Source organism: Tupaia chinensis, unplaced genomic scaffold, assembly GCF_000334495.1.
Source record: "Tupaia chinensis unplaced genomic scaffold, TupChi_1.0 Scaffold000117_2, whole genome shotgun sequence".
NCBI lineage: Eukaryota > Metazoa > Chordata > Mammalia > Scandentia > Tupaiidae > Tupaia > Tupaia belangeri.
Genome location: NW_006159583.1, coordinates 6,900,979 through 6,925,283, shown reverse-complemented (window position 1 = coordinate 6,925,283; position 24,305 = coordinate 6,900,979). Strand labels below are relative to the sequence as shown.

General features: G+C 36.6%; 1 protein-coding gene across 1 annotated transcript in view; it reads left to right on the top strand.

The window, feature by feature from the left end:
- Nucleotides 1–24,305, top strand: part of LOC102492775 (2,4-dienoyl-CoA reductase, mitochondrial-like) — a 102,213-nt gene that overhangs the window by 50,622 nt on the left and 27,286 nt on the right. The window contains 1 exon segment of the mRNA XM_014586182.1: nt 14,312–14,503. Coding sequence (XP_014441668.1) covers nt 14,312–14,503 — 192 coding nt within the window.

Below are 24,305 nucleotides of genomic sequence, written 5' to 3'. Positions count from 1 at the left end.
TGAGATTAAGTACTAATAATTCCAAGATATATTTTGAATATATCATTAATTTGATAAGAAGAAAGAATAAGCTATTAACAATTCTGCTTTTCTTAGCAAATTGTTTTAAACAAAAGCAATGTGTCTAGGCTAAATTTAAATCAGTCTAAGAAAGATAATGTTTAAGGACATTATACATGCATCTGAAACATATCTTGACTTTATAATGACTCTACTCAACACATTGTCTTCCTTCTCTTCAAAGGGGAACAATTAAGGAGTCTCTGGTTGCCCTTCTCTTCTCCTATCCCATCTAAAAAAGACTTGAAGAACAAAGCTTTGCCAGGTTTCTGGCTTTATCCTACAAATTCAAGTCCAAGAAATTGTTTTGCTTAAAAAGTCAACCTAGTCTAAATGCAATAAGATCTGCATTATTTATTTATTTATTTTAGCCATGAAAGCGTCAATAATATTTTCTACTGAAGATACAACAAATTGTTAAAAATGGCAGATCAGCTGAAATTAGTCTGAAACACTTTTAGATGAAAAGGATAGAAATTTTGATAGTATGGGAGAATGAGAAAAATGTACAATTACATATTTATGTAAAAGTAAAATGGTTCCTTTTATGTACACATAAAAGAGTTCTTAAAATATGTATTATAATAAAACTATGCATAGATTTAAAAATTCTTTGTACCAAAATAAATTCATACTTTAATCTATTTTTACATAAACTTTTTGAAGTCCCCTCATATAACTATTAGAAAAATTAAATGTGAACTTTGACTCTTAACCCAACCGAGTAAACCCCCACCCTAACTATATTTTCTAGATAAAAAACAGAGATAATGATTTTTATGTCAGTTCTACATGTGAGAAGCAATCTAAAAGGCAATGGTATTCCCAGAACATTTTGATAGTTTAGAAAGAATAGAAAGAATAATTTATATTGCAGTTATCCAAGAAATCTACACTATATGGTCATTGTACTTTAAAAGAAAATTTAGACACCCTTATTGACTTACACATAAAAAAAAATCCACAAACAACAAAATGAGTATACCAACCTAAATATTTGTTAATATTTTGTCATAATTGGAGTTTGTGAGATCATCATTCTTACATACATTCTGTATTTTTACTATCATAGATATATTTCCATCATTAACAGTATCTTCTTAAAAAACAGGGACCAGCAGTTTGCATCATGGTTATGTCACTGGACTCCCATGTAGTCAACCATGATTCGAGTCCTGGATCTGGTGAATTAAACTCATGCCTGAGAGGAGAATGGAGGAGTAGGGATTGCAGCATGGCCATCCCCTCGTGAGGGGTGATTTCTCGCTTTCTGTCTCTCTGTCTCTCTCTTTCTGGCAAGCACATGTACCCTATAACAAAAACCTCTCCCCCTCAAAAAAATACGCAAATGACACCATACTTTAGACATTCTTTCTGCAGCTTCTTTTCCCTGTGTGTTTATGCATGTATGTGTTTGTCAGAGAGTGTGTGCACTGGCTAGGGAGAGAAAGCACCCTCTCAAAGGAGCATGGTCACATGGCAGTTGTTTTCCCTCCTCTTGCACCTCAAATCCAACCTCTCTAATTCACTCTCTGCCATCCACTCACCCTCCTTAAAGTCTCTAGCAGCCATACCCATCCTCTCCACCAACACATCTTCAGAGCTCTCAGCCTCTGCCATAGAGTGCAGACACTCACTACAAATTGAGTGGGGATATACAATGTCTATCTTTCAAAGTCTGACTCACACTTCACTCAATATTAAGTCATCTGTATTCTTCCACTTTGAGTCAAATTATAGAATCTCCTTGTTTCTTATAGTTGTGTAATATTCTGTAGTACATGTGCACCACAGTTTTTCAACTCATTCATCAGTTTTTGGACACTTAGGTCAGTTCCATGTTGTAGTGATTGAAAATAATGCTGCAATAAACATGGATGTGCAAGTGTCTTTCTGATTGGGATTACTGGGTCATTTGTTAGTTCTATTTGTGAGTTTTTGAGGAAACTCCATATTCTTTTCCACAGAGGTTGTACTACTTTACATTCCTATCAACAGTGTAAGAGGGTTTCCTTTTCACTGCAGCCTAATCAGCACTTGTTCTTTCTTTTTGTACTCCTAGTCATTCTAGGGGTGAAATGGTATCTCATTGTTTTATTTATTTATTTTTTTGCATTTTGTTTTGACAAGAAGGTTTTAATTTGCATTTTCTTTATGACAAGAGACTTTGAATATTTTTTCATAAGCCTTTTGACCATTTGTAAGTCTTCTTTGGAGTTAGCTATTTAGCTCATTTACCCTTTTAAAAATTGTTTTTAGAGTTTTTGTTTGTTTCTTTTTTTTTTTTTTTTTTTGCTATAGGGTGTATGTGTGCTCACTGGAGAGGCACAGAAAGACAGACAGAAAGTAAGAAGTCACCTCCCAGGGGGATGGTCATGCTGCAATCCCTTCTCCATTCTCCTCTTGGGTTTTGGGCATGCACGCACATGTGCTTGGTATGAGTTTCTTTTTTTTTTTAAATTAAATTTAATTTATTATTATCATAAGGCTTTTTATATTACATTGAATCACATATATCTTTATGGCATATTTCTTTTTCCAGCATTTTTTTTTAGCAGGAATATCATGCATATCAGTAAAGACAAAGACATTATTACCATCCACAATAATCATCATCAAATACCTTTTCATCATTTTTTAAGATTATTTATTATTATTATAATTCAATCACTACATATCACTTGGCTTATAAAAAGAATTTACCCAACATGAAATACTTCTCAGGCCAGACCAGATGAGAATACTATATATGTTATCATCAACAGGTGATAAACCATTTCTGTGTCCCCCTAATGCTGTGCCTCTCTGGGTTTTTTTTTTTTTCTTGCTATCCTTCTCTATACTCTTCCCTTCTCCTGCCCCATTCCACACTGTCTTCCACATCTATAGCTATTTTCACTGCTTTTATGCCCTCCAATATTTCAATCTCTACCATAAATTGCAGATAGTTGGTATATATTAAGTGGGTATATACGATATCATTCTTTCATATCCTGGCTTACTTCACATATCAATAGATCCTCCATATTCGGCCACTTTCTGTCAAATGTGCCTGGCATGAGTTTCAAGCCACCAGGTCCAGGACTCAAACCATGGTTGACTATGTGGAAGTCCAGTGCCTTAATCACTATGCCACCTGCTGGCTCCTCTTTTATTAGTTTTAAAATTGGATTATTTATTGTTTTATAACTGAGGTGCTTGAGTTCCCTACATATTCTAGATTTAATTTATCTTCTGAAGAATTATTTCAAATATTTTCTCCCATTCTGAGATTTCTTTTCACTCGAATTATTGTTTTCTTTACTATGAGGAAGCTTTTTAGCTTGATGGAATCCATTGTTTATTTTGGAAATTTTTGCCTGTGCTTTGGGGTCTCATTTAAGAAATCTTTGCCTACTCCAATGTCTTCAAAAGTTACCCCTTACATTTTCTACTAGTAGTTTTGTAGTTTGAGACCTTATGTTGAAATCTTTGATCAATTTTGAGTTGATTCTTGCTAGTGGCAAGAGATAGGAGTTCAGATTAATTTTTCTGCAGGTGGATATCCAGTTATTCCAGTACCATTGGTGTATAAAAATACTACAGATTTTTTGAAGTAGACTTTGTATCTTGCTATGATACCTAATTCATTGATCATTTCTAAAAGGCTTTTTGTGTGTATTCCTTTAGATTTTCTATGTATATAATCACATCACCTGCAAATATGGACAGCTTAGCATCTTCTTTTACTATCTAAATGCCTTTCATTTTACTCTCCTGTCTGATGGCATTGACTAGGACTCCCAGCACTATGTTGAAAAAGAGAAGTTGGGCAGCCATGTCTTCTCTAGTTTTTAGTGGAAAGGTTTTCAGTCTTTCCACATTCAGTATGATGTTTGCAATGGGTCTGTGGTATATAGCTTTTATGGTGTTCAAGAATGCCCCTTCTACTCTCTTTTTTGCTGAGAGTCTTGATCATGAAGGGCTGTTGTATTTTATCAAATGTTTTTTCCTGAATCTGTCGATATGATCATATGATCTTTATTTTTCTTTCTGCTAATATGATGTAGTCCATCTATTGTTTTGCATATGCTGAACTATTCTTCCATCCATGGGATAAAGCCTACCTGGTTGGTTGTATAATCTTACTATGCTGTTGGATTCAGTTTGCTAGATTCTTGCTGAAAATTTTTGAGTCAATATTTATTAGAGTATTGGTCTGCAATTTTTTGTTGTTGTTGTTATGTCCTTATGTGGTTTTGATATCAAGGTGATGGTGGCTTCATAGAATTAGTTTGGGAGGATTCCTTCCTTTTGAATTTTTATAAATAATTTGACAGGTATTTGAGTCAGCTCTTCTTTAAAATTTTTGTAGAATTCAGAAGCGAAGCCATCTCCACTTGAGACTATTTATTACTGATTCAATCTCATAACTTGTTATTGGTCTACCTATTCTTTCTATTTGATCCTGAGTCAGCCTTGACAACATGTATGTGTTCAGAAATTTGTACAACTTATTTAATTTTTCTAGTTTTTTGGCTTATAGTCACTCACAGAATTTTCTGATAATTTTTTGTATTTCTGATATATTACAATACGTATGTAATATTACCGACATCATTACTGATTTTATCTATCTGGCTCCTTTCTCATTTTTCTTGATTAATCTAGATAGTGGTTTATCATTTTTATCCTCTCCCCAAACTAACCTTCTGTTTTATTGATTTTTTTTTTTTATTTTGGAGAGGTTTTTCACTATAGGGCGCATGAGCTCGCCAGACAGACAGAGAGACAGAAAGAGAGAATTCACCCCCCAGGGGGGATGGTCATGCCGCAATCCCTTCTCCTCCATTCTCCTCTCGGAATCTTGGGCACGCACGCACATGCGCCCGGCGTGAGTTTTAAGCCACCAGGTCCGGGACGCGAACCGCGATCAACTATGTGGGAGTCCAGCGACATAGCCATTACGCTAACTGCTGGTTCCCTTGTTTTTTTTTTTTTTTTTTTTTTTTTTGTTTTTTTTTTTTCCCTTTTTCTTTTTTTTCTTTCTTTTTTTTTTTTTTTTTTTTTTTTTTGAGATACAAATGTTTTCTAACTCACTGAGAAATTTTGTTGTCTAAAATTATAGAATGTCATAAATATTGACTTTTTAAATTATACCTGTGAGAAAAGAATATTCCACTCATGACTAGAGGAGCTAAGTCCCATTGAAGAAGAGACTTTGTCTTGATTTACGATCTAGGAACAGAGCTGTAGGTAAGGGTTTTCTGGCCTCAGAATCTCAAATCAATCTTATCGCTGTAGTTTCCAAAGAAATGGGATTTGAGTTTACATTCTAGTAGAGACTTGATGTTGATCCCATGATTATACACAGCCCAGCTTTCTGTGAGCCATATAAAAATCACTGCTCCATGAAATTTCACTAAAAACTACTCTTACTCCGAATACTATAATCCATCACTTCTTTGTGTGGCGAGCGCCCGATTGCCCTTTGCTTATCCTCTGGGTTCCTTTTTTTTTTTTTTTTTTTTTTTTTTTATGTAGTTCTTTTATTCGCTATTTCATTTATTTCAGCTTTAACCTTTATTTTTTTCATCTTTTATTTCTGAGATTTTTGTTCTTGTTTTACTATTTCCTTAAGATGTGACATTAAGTTATCTATTTGCCACATTTCTTTTATTTTTTTTCCTTATGAGCACTAATGGCTATAAGAACAAACTTTTGCTTCTGGTAGGCAAGCAATTAACATAGAAGTAGCTCACCTTATTCCATTTTGTATTGAACTAATTCAGGGTATTTTTTCAGTAATAGTGAGAAAACAGTGAGTTTCCTTAGCCTAAGAATAAAGACTTTCTGTGGTTTCAGTGGAATATCTAGGACACTCAGTCAGGTTTTTCTAAAATAGAGCTTGAAGTGATCATTCCCCCCACCTACCTCCGAGTCCTTGAGACTGTTGTAAACTCTGCGTTGTTTCTCAATCACTAGTTACCAGTTTTTTTTTTTTTACTTTGAACGTTTCGGCTGAAAGTTCTGGAATAGAAAAAATGAATGATGAACTTTCCTCTCCATTTTTTCCTTCTTTTTGGAATCTTGGCTCCTAAAGTCCTAACAATTTTGATTGCTCTCTGAAGTCTTAAAACAGAATTTTGAAATCTTTCTACCTTTTTGTTGTTTTACATGACAAGATTTAGACTCATGCATGTTAGTTGGTGGTAGCTGGAAATAAAAAATCTCTGATTATTATTTTATTTGCATATTCTTTTATTATAGCAGGTTTGAGAATATTTTTATGTACTTACTGACCATTGTATTTTTTTCTCTGTGAATCATTTGCCTCTTTTTTATTGGGTTGTCTTTTGGTTTACAATACCTGAGGAATTCCAGATACTATTTGGGCGAAAGGAGGTTTTAATATGTCTGCAAATATCTTCTACTCTGCGACTTGTCTTCATTTTTTGTTTATGTTGTCTTTTACCACACAGATATTTTAAATATTAATAGGTAAACTTCCTTTAGAGTTTTGGGGTTTGCACTTGGTTTAATAAATTTCTCTTCACCTGATATCATAAAAATAAAAAAAAAATCCTCCTGTGCTTTCTCCTAAAAGTTTTGCAGTTTTAATTTTTATGTCTATGTCTTTATTTTGTCAGGTATTTTTTCTGTGTTGTATTATACAGAAATAGCCACATGTTCTAGAACCGTATTCTCAAAAGGACTATAAATTCCCGACTATTGCAAATGTCTCTGTGTTTTCTTTTAAAAATTAGTAATTTATTATGAGTGTTCATTTCTTTTTTATAGTCACCTGAACTTTTTTTTTTTTTTGGGGGGGGGGTTTCGCTATAGGGAGCATGCGCTCGCCAGACAGACAGAGAGAGACAGAGAGACAGAAAGTGAGAAATCACTCCCAAGGGGGGATGGCCACGCTGCAAACCCTTCTTCTCCATTCTCCTCAGTCACATGAACTTTTTAAAACTGTGATAACAGGACCAGCAGATGGTGTAATTGTTACGTCACTGAGCTGCCATGTAGTTGATTGTAGTTCTAGTCCTGGACCTGGCAGTTTACACTTACGCCAGGCACATGTGCATGCATGCCCAAGATCCCAAGAGGAGAATGAAGGAGAAGGGATTGCAGTGTGGCCATCCCCCCTAGAGGGTGATTCCTTGCTTTCTGTCTCTCTGCGACTTTCCAGCACATGCCATATAGTAAAAATGTCCCTTAAAAAAAAACAAAAAGAAAACTGTGATAACAACTTATCATTTTTGAACTTCCCAAAGTCATAAAAATTAAAAACAAAAAATAATTATTAATGGATATGTTGATTAATTAATGCTCTGTATGCATAAACAACACAGCATTGTTTACCTATCATAAAATTCACACTCATGATTTCTATTGGATATAGCAAAAAGTTTCCAACACGTACAACAAAATACTGACTTTCAAAGAATCTAAAGTGAAACTCTAGAAGAGTAATAATATCAGTTACTATTAATACAATTGATTTCAATTAATAATACCAATAATATGAATTACTGATAGTGTGCCTGGCAATATTTTAAGAGCTTTAGCTGTATTAACTCATTTATAAGAAAATTTTGACTGAGTTTATCATTATTATCTACATTTTTCAAATGAGAAAACAGAAGAACATTGTAGTAAAGTTTTACTCAATTTTACAAAGATAGTCAATGTGAAACCACTGTCATCTACTTTTGTAAAATAAATGAAGTTTTGCTACTGCGTCACTACCAGGTGCATGTTTAATGATGAATATATTTCTTCTTTAAAGTTTATTTATTTCTTCTATGGGGAGAGGAGAGAGGAACACTGCCATCACAGTCTTCATGCCATGACCCTCACCAGCCCGAGGAAGCCAAAATCATGGGCACATACATGTGTGCCCAGCACGTACAGGAGGATCTCAGGGCCCCAACCTGGGACCTTTCCTTTATGACCTTAGCATTGAAACGCATTCCATTACATCACTGCTGGCCTGCAGATCTATTCTAAATAAAACCATGATATCCATGTTCCACGTTCACATTTATATTTCAATGTACAAATGCTCCTGTCATAATCGTCAATATTACTTTATTGGAAACTTACCAAGTGTGTGGCGCTGTATGGGGTATTAAAATTAACTATGATTAGCTTGAATCCGCATCAAACATTTGGTCTGTCTGACTTTCACTATTCCTCCCTTGATAATGGCTGCCTTTCAGGGACAATGCACTTTATGTGCTGCTCTGGTGGTAAAAACACATTTCACGTAAATGGAGTAAAGAACAGTTAATGAACTGAGCTCCATGCATGTGAAAGCCAACAGCAATATTAGAAATGGTGTTTATTTTATAGCCCAGAAACTGCATTTTAAATGCTAGTATATGTTTATATGACAGTTCTATTAAATATAAAAGAGTCCTATTACAAGGGAAGTCCTTTACATAGGTTTTTTATATGGTCTAGATAGCATACCCAGCTCTGCAACTCCTCATGCGAGACATTTTTAGAACCTTATTTATGTTAAAGCCATAACAAACTAGCAAGTAGAAAACCATAATGGGCACAAACGGCTAATAAAAATGAGATTGTTGAAAATACTTCTCAATAGCAATGTAGGAAGTACCCTGATAAAACAAAGTCAATGTCTGGCATCTCTGGAAGCCTGCCAGCCCATAATCACAGACGTTTGGCCACAGGTAGTCCCCCTTTCTTTCTTCCTTACTTTCCTGCATGAAAACTAAATAACCAATATCTTGAAAAACTGATATTTTCCTTATTTTTTTATTGCAGTGCCTACTGAACCAGAGTGCTCTGGAAAAGAATCCTAGGATTGTCCTTCCTTCCTGCACTGATTATTTTCTGGGTCACTCCTCTGCAGAAATAGAGCAGATGTCTCAAAGCTAGTCAGAGTGGGGATAAATGCCAGAATATGTTCTGGCTCTGTGTGTGTGTGTGTGTGTGTGTGTGTGTGTGTACGTACTAGCTGCATATGTGTACAAATGTGAGCGTGTGTGTTATATATAATAAGGCCCTCACACTTGAAATCTGGATCACTTCTCTGCTGAACTGCTATGTTTAGACAAGCTAGGAAAAATGAACAGGTCAAACCCTTTCTTTATAGAGTAAAAACTATTTGATCTGGGGTGGATATCAGCTTCACAAGCAAACATATTGGGCCAAAGTCATTTTTATTGCTGCATCTTGCAGAGTTCTGAAATAGTTCATATGACCCTTCATGTGAGCAAAGAAAAAATTCTCACAGAAGAGTAGAAGAGTGAGCTGGTCAAGTGTGAAATGCTGCTTGAGTTACTCCAAATCAGTATATATTTATATAAGCAAGAGAGTGAAAAAATGGAGAAAGAACACCTTTAATTTTTGAATTTGGGAAGTTCTTAATGATTTTTCCCATCCACTCCTAGGTAGTACACTACTAGGGCAGGAACTGAGGCAGAAAACAAATAAACGTGAATTCTTTTTACATTTAGGAATTGAAACTGTGTACAATATAGTTTGAAAATCATTCACTTATGATAATTATTTATGCCATGATATGTGGTCTGAAAACCATGAATTTAGGGAGCTGGGTGCTGCCTTCAACATGAGGGACTTTGTCTCTCATCCAGTCTGGAAATTCTTTCACATTAGTGTGAAGGACCTAACGATGGTCTTCCCATTTCTTTTCAACTCTTAGCACTGAAAACACACGACTTAAAAATGTGTCCAGTGTCACTTGTAAGGAAATTGTCTTCAAGACAGTTTCAACTCACATAGACTTAGTTTATGTTAGCATGTCACTTAAAGGAAAATGGCCACCCAAGAATCTTCTAAGCTTCCCACTACCATTCTTGATTCTTAGACTTTTTGTCCATGACAGAGAAATTTTACATCTATATCTATGTATCACATCTATCATTTATCTACCTACTTAAATCTACTTACCATAGTTTTGACTAATCTACAGTGTTCTGGTTTCTTCCCAAATATTCATGATTTTGGGGCCTTTTTAAAATTTTCTTTTTTAATCTGGCAATCATAATTTTTTAAATTTTATTTTAATTTCCTTTATACATTCAATCACATATCTCACTTAGCTTGTAAAGTGAATGTCCAACATGAATACATTTCTCACTAGTCCAGTTGGGGATACTATACATGTTATCATCAACAGATAATAACCCATTTCTTAGTCCCATAAACATCTTGCCTCTCTGTTTTTCTCCTTAATGTCTTTCTTCACACTCTCCTCCTTCTCCCACCGTCTTTCCACACTTTATCTGGTATCTGTAATCATTTCCTATGTTTCTATATCCTCTAATCATTAAGTTTATTCCATAGAGTGTGGGGAGTTAGTATATATTAAGTGGAGACATACAGTGTCTCTCCTTCATAGACTGGCTTGCTTCACTCAGCAGTAAATCTTCCATATTCATTCACTTTTTGTCAAAAGCCAGTGTCTTGCAGTTTTTTATGGCTGAGTGCTTTCTACCTTTCTGTCTTCCTTCCTCTGGCAAGTACACACACCCTTTGGTAAATAAATTTTAAAAAATAATAAAAAGACCAACCTAGAATGAGAGAGAAATCTTTGGCAAGCCTGCATCTGATAAAAGGCTAATATCTAGAATATATATAGAGCCCTTAAAACTCAACATAAACAAACAAAAATAACAATTCATTTTTTTAATGGGCAAAAGTTGTTTCTTTTTAAGTTTATTTTTTCCCATGAATAAGATAGAGACAGAGAAAGGGACACAGGATCCCCAAAAGGGTCTTTATACTATAATCCACTCCCAACTTTAGCTAGATTGGATCACATGCTCAAGGAGGTTTTGAGCATGAACCCGAAACCTGTGTTCAGTTGTATTACCACTGCTCCACTCTCTGGCTCTAAGGACAAAAGTTTTGAACAGATACTTTAAGAAGATATGTAAGTAGCACAAAGAAAATATGGGTAGTATTCTTAGGGAAAAGCAAATCAAGACTACACTGAGAAGCCCTTATTACGTAGTAATAACACAATGGTCTACAATGCTGGACCCACATGGGAATTTCCTGGCTTCATAACTTAAGCCCTCCTCATGCATGCTAGGTCTATGCGCATTTAACTGATCAATGCTGGGTGTGAATAAAGATGTGAAGAACCTGTTGGAGGTGCTGGTCCCCTCTGATCTCTCTCTGCCTCTCTCTCACGGAAGAAATAAATAAACTGAAAAAAAAAAAAACTATCAATTTAGAGATAGGCCACAGGTTCTTTGCAGAGGTCACTGTGTCTGTCTGTTTCAAACATGCTTCCATGAAACCCAGCTACTTCCTCATTCATCCCCTACCTCAATAGGCTGTTTAGAGCCTATTTTCAGATATTTCCTTAATGATTCCTCAGAGAACCCCAAGATCCTCTTCCTGGATCACAATGAGTGGTTCCCCTCACAGGAATCTGAGGTTGTTATCAATTGCCAGATCACCGGGACCTCTGCACTTTCCACCTCTGCCTGTCCATGTCTTAGTATTAAGACCATGATGATGTGGCTTTGAAGAACTTTGCAAATTCTTTCCTTCACCATTCTCATGAGGAAAGGGGACAGGCTGAGAAACTGATGAACCTGCATAACCAGTAATGTAGCCAAATCCTCCTTTAGGATATCAATACACCAGACCATGGCAACTGGGAGAGTGGGCTGAATGCCATGGCATAGGGACTTCCTCAGTGTCTAAGGCAGTGTATACACTTGGGTTTACTTTATCTTTGTACCAAAACAGTCTCTTAAGTTCTTTTATGTGCACTACATCTCCTAAAAAACCACACCAGTTCTTAGAGGAAATGACATCATTTTTCAGCATATTGTTTCATGCTATATAAAAGGATTTACGTTAGTTAGACAGTTGACAATTTAGAGAATTAAGGCTCAGATGATGGTGCAGCAATGAAACACAACCCTCTGTGAGACTGACTCACATGGGAAGGTTCTGGGTTCATGTCCAGAGATCATCCTGGGTACACTGGGCATGTGTGTGCCCATGATTTGGTCTGCCTGAAGCTGAGGGTGGATTGTGGCCTCAAACCGTTTTTGGGGGTGCTGTCTCTCTATCTCTCTCTTGGAAAGAATAAATACACTTAAACCAAAAAGAAGTGAGAGGATTAGCAGAGTAAGTGAGCATTCTTTCTAGTAGAAATTGGTGTAAATAGATAGACTTTATCTGGTTAAACAAATAAGATAGTTGGAGGGTTGGCCCATGGATCTGGTTCTCAACTGAATTTCCACCCACAGTCCAGCAGCCACAAGTGGCAAGGCTGTTTGCTCCCTCAGTGCATAGCATACAATAGCTCCATGGGTTTCAGGATCAAAAATTCAAAGATCACTGAGGAACATGCTCCTCAGTAAAATTTGACCAGGCTTCTCTCAGAGTTCATGGCTGTGTGTCTTTGCCTTTATAAGGCTCCTCTTTTTATCTTGTTCTGGGTAACTGTGTGTGGTCTCCTTCTCCTTCCTCTTCTTTGACTCTCTATTTCTCCTCCCTTTTCTTTGACTCTCTTAACTATATCATGAAGTTAAAATTTGTTTTTATTATTTTATTTATTGAATGGGATGTTTGAATTGCCCCCCTTAAGAGCAGATGGGTGGCATAGGTCATTCGTTTCAAAACTACTCTAATTACAATGAAACAAAATCTAGCTGCTTTATGCTTTTTACTTATATGGCCTTTAGTTTGCTTTATTCTGTGCTGGTGGCCAGCTATCATGCTGCTGTGAAGTAGCAAATAACTTAGTGAATTATTGTAGTTCATAGATTTGTTAGTAAGTGAGGTAAAAAAAGTGCATTACGAGAAATTTGACAACATATGTATATCCTATTTTTCTCTTTAGGACTTTTGTCAGATGTGGTTTCTAATAAAAATGTAAAGATTAAATAAACCTAATTAGGTGTACCTATTTTGAAAAGTTTGCTTACTTAATGAAATTGCTATAATGTTCTAAAAGTGACTTAGCAAAGCTCATTCAATTATGAAATCAGTAGCTTCCAATGCAAAACATGAGTTTTCTAATATTGACTTTGGCCACTTGTTTCATCTTTGGATGAGAAGGCAATTGTGCTCATACTATTTGTTGTAACAGTACTTGAGGGGGACTGGTTTTAGAAACTCAGTTTCACACGACATAAAACCCCCTGAACTTCTAACAAAGTTTACCTCATAAATTATTACTGATCACCTGTGAGTCTGGTATTCTACCTAAAGAAAATAAAGACAGGAATAATGGACCTTAGCCACAGTTATGGTGCTCATAAGTACATTATTATTAAATAATAATAAAGGAAAGCACATAAGAAAAAAATATGAAATTTCCAGAGATTTTAAGCAAAAAGCCTCTAAAATAACTTAATCAATCCTGCAAAGAGATTAATGAAAAAAATTCTGCGTGAAGTCCTATGCCTCTGCTTCTCTATTACATTTTATTATTTTAGTCACAGAAAATAAACAGTATAAGACAGGGGAAGTTCTTTTGAAATACAAGTTGGAGAGAATGTCTTTAGCAGTTCCTTTATTGTATCATCATTTCTTTCCAACTCTGCTCTTACTCTGTGACTTCCTTATAAAGAAAAGTTATAAAATTTCCAGAATTACACCCACCTGCGGCTGCAAGATTTAGTGATGGGAGCATTTCCAGAGGAAGAGTTCAGCTACATTCTCTCCGACCTCTGGAGATGTAAAACAGCCTCCTCATAACAGAGAGAGGCAAGGCCCTTCGACAACAGCCAATGATTCAGAGGGACCTGTCTGCATCTTCTCTCTAACCATGGACCTTTCTGGTCTATGTGGAAAAAAACAATGCTACTTATCCAACTACCATCATCATATCAGCATACTAAGTGAAAGATAGAATGTTACTTCAAATTTGGAGTAAGAGGCCACCGTAGGACAGGCAGAAATTACATGAGTGGCTCAAATTAGAACAGATTTTGGCTTTGGCTCGTTCCTTCACCAATCTCCTGAGGAAAGGGTAAGGAACAGCCCGCAGGCAGGGCACACTTTACCGCATTAGCTGAAGTAACTTCAAGCAAGACAGTGACTCCTCACCCCTGCCTGGGAGTGGATCTGGAGGCCGTGGCCTTCCTGATGTTCTGAGAGACAACCCTTGCAGCAGGGTCTGATAGTGTAGCTCTTCCGTTGCCATCTGAAGTTAGTACTAGGCTCAGAAGGCTGGGACTGAGATACCAAGGCCTTGGACGATTAATTTGAGACTTGGCCCTAGAAATTTTTTGCTGTGTAGTCTCCTTGCCTTCCTAAAGCTAAGGGAGCTGTACCCCATACTACTCCCATCTCCACTATTCAAGCTTCGTACAACAGATTACAGGCTGGAAATATTCTTGCAAATCCCATCTCCTGGAAATGTCTCTTCCCTCATCCAATGGGCACCAATCTTACAAGAGGCAAAGTTCAGATTCCTGAGGAAGAGGAGTGGGTATGAATATTAGCAGTGAGTATTGATTTCTACCAAGTGGATTAACCTGAGGCTGGAGCTGGGTTAAGATAAGCCTGGCATCATTAGGTAATGAGAATTTGCCAGAACTTGTTCAAGTTAAAATGTCACTCAAAATTAAAGAAGGAGAAGTGGGAGAGAGGACTCAGTATGGAACTTTCTTTTTGGTAATAGTTACCAGCTGAGGGCTTTCTTTGTTCTACATGGTCTAATCATATTTTTAAAAATTGTTATCACAACTACAGTGGGTAAATAAGCAAGTATTTTCAATAAATATTTATAGATAATTATTCTGTGTTGGTTAAATGCTTAATTATGAGGAGGTAGCTGAGAACAAATAAGAGATAATCTTTGCCCTTTGGCACCTACATTCCATCTACACATGCCTTCATGTTGCAGATGGTGAAGCCAGGACTCAGGAAGGTTAAGTAACTTACCAAGGAGAATAACTTGTAAATGATGGAGCTGGAACAGATTCAAACCCTGATCCTCTGACTCAAATGTTTTTCTTTTAGCTCTATACCAGCATTTTTTTTCCCATATTTGGCACCCACTACCCAATATCTTATCATAAACTAGAATGTGCCATTGATAAACCTGACTTCAGCTTTTCTCTCTTCATTCAAGATTAGGAAAATGCACCTAGGAGACAGTCAGTTTTGTAGGAGCATTTTAAAATCTGCTCTAGTTTATTTTACTTTAAATAAATCTTTCAGAAATATCATCAGTTTAGTTATAGTGTTAACAAGACTTACATTTGAGTGTTAGACACCAACTATCCCTATTCAGTGAGTCATTTGCTAATGACATGCCTGTCCTATGCTCTTCCTAGAGTGGGTCACAAAGGAGAAACATGACTGCTGGCCTCAGACAATGGCTCTGCATTTACAATGATAGAGTTATCTATTACTAGCATTCTGTGAAATTCCCTTCCTCCTCTGCTGGAGGCTTATGAGACCAGGTTTGCTCATTTGGATAATCTCTCAGTGAAGAGCCCTGGAAAACTCAACATTGTCTCATTGAAGTGAGTCATTAAGGCCTCATCTAGTAGGCACTGCTGTCTTAGGATCAAATCACAGGTAGAAGATCTCAATATTCTTATTGCAGATGGTAGAACTGGGCCTTTGGATTTGGTTATGTTTACTTAGAAAGATTATTACAGGCTAATCTTTATTCTATAGATACGGTTCTCACTTAGCAAGACTTTTGTCAGAAAACAAATATTGAGATATCCCTCCAAAAAGTGATTTGATAGAAAAATACCTTTTCACATTACAAAAAAAGTGAACAAATTATTATATATGTACTTATTTATTGATTAATTCTAACAGAAATAATTGACATTGTAAGTAAAATCAAGTTGAACTTTTTCTGGATAGGAAAATGCATCTACTAGGTGTCTGTAAGGGAGCAAGTCACCAGTGTAGGCAGTTCAAGTATATACAGTTTAATGCAAGGAACTGAGTGCTTATGAAATCATTGGAAAGGATAGAGGAGAAGAAGTGAGCACTGCAACTGGACTTTTGTTTTCAAGGTCGCACACTTTGATTGCCTCTAGTGTTCAGGAGCCTGTGTCTACCTCTGTCTACACTTAGAAAGATGATGATAGACAGAGAAACATGAAGGCTAGCCCTCTTCTCAACACCTGCAGTCTGTCAGAATTCATGGTTAGCCAGCATAGATGCTGAAAGATGATCTGCCCTTTCCTCTACTTCCAAACCAATGAGAGCAGAACCTAAACCACACCCCAGGATTCAAAACCAGCTCCCCAGTTGCAAAGGTTTCTGAAATGTGGTTAGTATCCTAAACCTAAAATACAAGAAGAAGGAGGTAGGAATGGATGTAGAAGGTCAATATTTACTATCTAGTACACATCTTTGTTGAGTTAAACTAAAAGCAAATAAAACAGTGCTTGGTCACTTTCCATGAGCATAGTATTCCTATAAAACTAGTGCATCATCAGTACATAAAAGACTTCAATGGCTAGAAAGTAGTCAGTAAATTTATTATTTATGGTAATTCAACTTTGCTCTTTCTAAGAAAGTATGTGATTCCATTATTTTTAATTATTACCCTTATGATTCTTTTCAATTAAATATTTTGATCTGACTTTGCATATAAATATCTTGACTGTTTTGAGTGAAATGAATTATTAGTTAAACCAAATGTTCAAATTCTATTAATAAGTAAGTCATAAATACACTTAGTTTTCATTTTTAATTTTTATAACAGAAATTACAGAAAATTTTTTTCGACAGAGAATTTTACATTCTTTTTAAGAATGTCAGTTAAATAGTTCTTTCCTTTGCCCCTCCCGCCAACCATCTATCATCACTCCCCTCCCTTATAGTCTCTGAAATCTACACTTATCCTCAGTACTGTCATATCTTTGTATCTTTCCATTTCTGCTATAGTGCAGATGCTTGGTACATATTGAGTGGGGATATATAGTGTATGTCTTCCAAAATCTGGCTTACTTTGCTTAACATGAAGTCTTCTATATTCATCAACTTTGAATTAAATGACAAGATCTCATTGTTTCTTAGGGCTGAATAATATTCCATGTTATATATGTGTCATAGTTTTTCAATACAATCATCAGTTCTTAAGACACTTAGGTTGAGTCCATATCTTAGCAATGGTAAATGAAGCTGTAATAAACATGGATGTGCAAGTGTCTTTCCAACTGAGTGTTTACCTGTCCTTTGAGAAAATATCAAGGAGTAGGGTTACTGTGTTATATGGTAGTTGTATTTGTTCCTCTATTTGAGGAACCTCCATATTGTTTTCCACAGTGGTTGTGCTAATTTACATTCCAACCAACAGTGTAAGAGGGTTCCTTTTTTACCACAGCCTTGCCAGAACTTGTTCTTTGTTTTTTTGTTTTTTTTAATCCTAGACATTCTAACTTGGGTTAAATGATTTTTTATTGTGGTTTTAATTTGCATTTTGCTATGACAAAAATCTTTGAACACTTTTTATATGCTTTTTGGCCATTCATATGTCTTTCTTGGAGAGTTGTGTTTTCAATTTATTTACCATTTAAAAAATTGGAATATTCATATATTCAAATATGCATTCCCTTGTCTGAGGCATAAATTTAAAATATTTTTTTCCATTCTAAGGGTTGTCTCTTTAATTCTTTTTCCTTTGCTGTGCATAGGTTTTTTTTTTTTTAATTTGATGTAATCCCACTTGTCTATTTTTGTGATTTTTATCAGTGCATATGGGTCTTATTTAAGAAATCTTTGCCTACTCCAATGCCTTCAAGAGTTTTCCCTCAGCTCCCTACTAGTAGCCTTATTGTTTGAGGTTTTACATTTAAATCTTTGCTATATTTTGAGTTGATTGGTGAGAGATAGAGGTCCAGTTTTATTTTTTCTACAGGCAGATATTTTTCTGGCACCATTGGCTGAAAAGGCTTTCTTTTCTCTAATGAATTGTCTTGTACCCTTTGACAAAGATCAGCTGGCTGTATGGTTTGGCATTTGTTTCTAGATTCTCTATTCTGTTCCATTAGGGTATGTGTCTATTTTTGTGCCAGTACCATGCTATTTTGATTATTACTGCTTTGGATATATTTTGAGGTTGGGTAGTGAGATGCCTCCTATTTTATTCTTTTTGTGCAATATTGCTTTTTGATATGAAGTCTTTTATGATTTCAGATAATTTTTATGATTTTTTAAAAAAATTTCTGTGAATAATGTCACCAACAACTGGTTTGGAGCCACGCTGAATATGTAAGTTTATTTGGGTAGAACTTACATTTTGATTACAGTGATTCTTGCAATCTAAGAACAAGGGTTGTCTTTCCATATTTTTGTATCAAACTCAATTTCTTTTTTTTAGTTTTTCATAGTTTTCATTGTAGAAGTCTTTCACCTCTTTGGTTAGGTTCATTGCTAGGGATCTTATTCATTTTGTGGCTGTTATAAATGGGAATTCTTTCTTCAATTCTGTCTCAGACTGTTCATTGCTGGTGTATAAAAAGCCTATTGACTTTGTATATTGATTTTGTATCTTACTAACATACTGAATTCATTTAGCACTTCTAGGAGGTTTTTGTGGATTCTATTTTTACATGTATAATCATATCTTCTGCAAAGAGGGACACTTTAGCTTCTTCTTTTCCTGTCTAAATGCCTTTTATTTTGCTCTGTGAAACTTAGTTTTATAATTAGCCTAACTTATTCTAATGGTTGGTTAAGTTTTACTTTTTATGACTAAAATGAAATATAACTGATAAATTCAGTGAATTAATTTTTACTGTGGTTAAATTTCCTTTTCCTTTTTCTGTGATTAGATTTGGCATCTAACATATATCAGAATGCTATTTTTGTGTGTGAAGCACAAAAAAGATGAATGCATTGATACTTGCATAAAATTAAAAACATTTCGTGGCCTTCAGGGTCTCTAGACAATAGACTCTGAGGTAGAAACATGCACGTGGGTGAGTAATCGGTGAGTGCTATTGGGAGAAATACTTAAAAGGAATGAGACATGAAAGATAGGGAAATTGGAGTTGTTATGCTATGGTTCAGTTGTTTCCTTTTTTTTTTTTTTTTAATTGCCAGTGGATGCCTTCCTGCCCGGAGGGGGGGTTCATTCCTGCCAGAGAGAGAGAAAGAGATACAGAGAGGAGACAGAAAGAACTCCCTCACTGGTACATGGTCACACTGCAATCCTTTCTCCTCCATTTCTCCATCCCACCCAGACCTTGGGCATGCATTTACATGTCTAGCATGTCCTTCAAGATGCTGAGGCTAGGATTCAGACTGTATTCAGCCATGCAGGATCTGGTTCCCTGAGGAACCAGGCTATGAAACTAGCCCAAATATGATTCAGTGTTTTTAATTTGCCAGAAGACATGTGCACTCACCAGAGAGAAATGGGGGAAAGGCCCCTCAAGGGGCATGGTAATGCCGCAGTCTTATCTCTTAATTTTGTTGGGATCTTGGGCATGCTTGCATATACAACTGGTGTGTTTTTCAAGCCACTTGGGCTTGGATTCCAACTGAAGTCATCCACATGGATATTACAGAGGTGTCAGAGGTTCCTCTGGCATTGAGTTGTACTGAGTATAGGCAAGTAGCTGACCCTCCATAGTACTGTCTTGACTAAACTGGATGTGTGCTGTCCCCAAGGACCAGGCATAACCTTGCATGAAGTAGTGTTGGTCTCCAAAGGGCAATGTCCAAAGAGGAAGTAGCCTGTAAGTTGTCAGCAATTAGCTCCTGGCATCTGAGAGAATGGATGCCTCACACATTAAGGGTGGTTATGCTTGGCAAACCACAACACACACTACACCTCCAGCAGATACTCTAAGAGAAACTTGGTCCTAACCTTGACTGAGTTAAGAAAAACAGTACATTCTTGGATACATTGACAAATACTGTACAAAACTACAGACTACTGCCTTTTTAAATATTAAATACTGGAAAACATTCTGGTTAACCTGTAGCTATAGTAAAACAATAAGTGTTTACAGGGAATGGAACTGAAAACAGTTTAAATTAATTTTTCTATCTTCCCACTATCTTCAATAAATTTACCTTTCTAAAAAAAGTTTCTTTCTTTCCTTCTTCCATGAAAAAGAGATGGCGAGAGAGAGAGAGAGAAGCAGAGAAATAGGCATCCCCAGTGGAGTCTTTATGCTATGAATCGTCCCCAGTCTCAGCCAGGTAAAATCAGATATTTGCACAGGTATGACTGGAGTGTTCAGAGAGGTCCTTGGACACTAACCTAGGACCTTTCCCATGTGGTTATAGTTGTGTTACCATTGTACCACTGCCTGACTCTAAACATTTAACCAATTTTGTGTTGCACGAATTACAATATATTAATGTCCTCTTATTACTTTAGCATAGTATATGGATAGTCTGTTTTCTAGGCAACTTTAGATACCTTTTTTTTTTTTCTTTTTGGAGAAGTTTTTTGCTATAGGACGTGTGAGCTCGCTAGAAAGACAGAGAGAGACAGAGAGATAGAAAGCGAGAAATCACCCCCTCGGGGGATGGCCACACTCCAATCCCTTCTCCTCCTTTCTCCTCTCGGGATCTTGCGCACACATGCACACACGCCCAAAATGAGTTTAAGCCACCGGGTCTGGCACTCGAACTACAGTCGACTACAAGGGAGTTCAGCAACATAGCCATTATGCTAACTGCTGGTCCCAGCAACTTTAGATACCTTGTAGGAGAAAAGTTCTTATTTTAATCGTAAGTGTCACATTGTAAAAACATGAAAGTCTTGAATTTTGAAAAGCATCTTAGTCTTATTTCTATCATTAACACAATACTTCAAAAGCTTCAATGAACAGGATTTAATCAGGATTTTGATTATAAAATAAAAATAAAATACATGTGACAAGTTAAAATAACAGGAAAGGATACATAATTTCAGTCCTATTTGTTTTAAGATAATTTATACTTGAAATCAAATAATGTATGAAGCAGTGCAAACAAGAAAGACAACATGAAATAGAGGCATAAATTTTGTTTTGTGGAATATCAAACAGAAACCATGAAATACAATCATTAAAGGAAATTACTTCTGAATGATAATATATATAATATACACAATTACACAAACATGTTCATATAAAAGTTACTGCCTTTGGTACAGTAGCCAGGTGGTCCATATAAATCAATCTGTGCAATGAAAAAAACAAAAACAAAAACAAAAAAAACCAAAAACAACAACAACAACAACAACAAAAGAAAAACAGTGCAACTCTAGTGGCAGTAGTCAGTGAAGCTTCTTGAATAAATAAAGTCAAGAAAGTTTTAAATAAAAATAAACATTTTAGGTGAAGATACAGACCTAGAAAATAGAATCTATGTAGAAAGATCAGTCACGAACAAAGAAAAATCAAATTATGACGACTGTATTAACCACCATAGAATGACAACTATTTTCTAAAGACTATTAATATACTAGTGTCTTCCAGTGTTCACCTTGCTTAATTTGCCAACTTTGTTTTCTTATAAGGTATCTTTCCTCTAGATTGCTATTACTGATCTTTGAAAAGTTCACGGGAAGCCATTTTCTCCTTTTCTCAAGTCACATTTAAATCAATCTTGATTTTTTTTTTTTTACCTTGACACCCATTTGACTGTTTCACAAAGAATAGGGCCACCAGTAATGACATCACTCGAGACTGAAACAGTGATTCAGTTGTACTAAGATGAATAAGAAATGCTTCCTTTTGACAGAAAGTTAAGAATTCAACATTAAACATCAATGATTTTCCAGCCCTACATTATTTTATCATATCCAAAATGTACTGTTAATAACACATAATAAAGCCAGAACACTGGACTCATCTTACAACAATAATTTTGGGAGTCAGGAGAATATTTATCATAGAGATCAGCTGTATACCTTGCAGCCTTTTCATTGGTGGGCAGTGTTCTTCAAGTGACCCAGTGGGACTCTGCATGGAGTCAAGCCCCATCAACATGGGGTTACAATGAAGAAACAACATCGTCACTAAAGGAACCTTTTTTTTTTTTTTTTTTAATTTTCCAGAGGGTGTGTACACCTGCTAGAGAGACAGAGAAATAATAAAAGCAAGAAAGCACCTCTCCCACCCTGCCACGGGGAATAGTCATGCCATAATCCCTTCTGCTCCATTTTCCCCTCATTTCAGATTTTGGACACACACACACACGCACACACACACACACACACACACACACACACACAAATATCTGGCCTGTTTTTCAGGCCACTATTTCATATGCTATAAGTTTTGGTAGCTAGCTTTTACTATATTTCATTAGTTGTCTTTCTTTTATTTTTTCCCTTTTTAAAAATTAAAAAAAATATATTTTTTCGAGAGATTTTTTGCTATAGGGCACGTGCGCTCGCCAAACAGACAGAGAGAGACAGAAAGTGAGAACTCACTCCCCAGGGGAGATGGCCACACCGCAATCCCTTCTCCTCCATTCCCCTCTTGAGATCTTGGGCACACATGCACACGTGCCGGCGTGAGTATTCTTTTTTTTTTTTTTTTATGGAGAGGTTTTTGCTATAGGGCATGTGCGCTTGCCAGACAGACAGAGAGAAAGAAAGCTAGAAATCACCCCTGAGGGGGGATGGCCATGCCATCCCTTCTCTGTACTTCTCTCGGGATCTTGGGCACACATGCACATGCGCCCGGCGTGAGTCTCAAGCCACCGGGTCCGGGACGCGAACCGCGGTCGACTACATGGGAGTCCAGCGACATAGCCACTGTGCTAACTGCTGATCCCATTTTTTCCCTTTTATGTAGAGTTAAGAAAACTCCAGGAATTGAAAGGAAGGTGGGGAGAAATTAATATGGCTATGAACTTCTATCAGCCTCTACAAGTCTCAATGAAGAAACCATAAGTCCAAAGAGCTTGATGAAAATAAAGGAGACAAGGGAACCAGCAGTTAGCTTAATGGCTATGTCGCTGGACTCCCATGTAGTCGACAGCGGTTCGCATCCCGGACCTGGTGGCTTAAGACTCACACTGGGTGCATGTGCGTGCATGCCCAAGATCCCAAGAGGAGAATGGAGGAGAAGGGATTGCCGCATGACCATCCTCCCTGGGGGGTGATTTCTTGCTTTCTGTCTCTATGTCTCTCTCTGTCTGTCTGGTGAGCGCAAGCGCCCTATAGTGAAAATCTCTCCAAATAAATAAATAATAAATAAAGGAGACAAGATATTTAGTTAGACTGCAGATAAGGAGAGCTACTTCTGAAGTTTACAGGTGGAGAGACTGTCCCCAGAGGAGACAGGAGTCCTTCTCCTCCAAAGCAGACGGGCAAGAAAAAGAGGAGGTTAAAGACCAAGAAAAACCATTGCTTGAAGAAAGGAAGCATATGGTCCCTTTGTGACTTACCTCCTACTCCATCAAGAGATTGAGCCTGAACTAAAATGGACAGACAAGTTAGGTTTATCTTGAGTTTGAAATTGGAAGATGTGGATAAAACTGAGAGCAGTGATCTGGACTGGGACACAGGGAAACTTAGAGGAATGAGAAAAAAGTACAAGCTTAGGGAGAAAAAAGAGGTTATGGTCTGAGGAGATGACATCACGAGTCTATGGGAAGCTGAGTGTCCTGTGCACGGATGGTGGCTGTAATGATTTAGCTGGGTGCCATGAAAGGATTCACATCAAAGCACTCCACAGCAAGATTTTTAAAAAAGTCATTAACATGGAAGTCAAAGTAAATCTAAATCAATGATAGAAACATGAAAATGAAAGAATGAATAGAAGTCAGGCGCTGAATTACTGAGGAAGCCAGGATCAAAGCTGACGGTGCTGAGTGTGAAGACAGGTGGTTTTACTGAAGGAGAAACTTCAGTGATGTCAAAGATGGCCTTGGCTAAAGCACTGGGGGAGAAAGGGGATTTGGGGGATTTTGTGGGACTAGAATGAGAATCCAACAGGCTGATAAGACTGGTGAATATACAAGTTGCAAAGAGTGTCTAGTCAAGCAAGAGAGGCATGAGTGTTCAAGAGAAGTCTGCAGATGAGAGAGACAGTTGAGGATAAGAAGAGCATGGAAAGAGAAAATAATAAATTAGTTTGGAGTCACATGTTATTTATACTGGAAAAAGCTGGATAATTACTCTACATCTTATCAAAAGAGGCTGTGTAACATTCCCAGCTCCAGAGATTGGATTGGAACTTCATACTGAGTGGTTTTTTTAAAAGCCTTATTTTACAGTAGGCCTAGTGAGTTAAATGGTATTTTTACTGATCTTCTGTCTGCGTAGCTGTGTGTGCAAGAGGGAATGAGAGAGGGAAAGA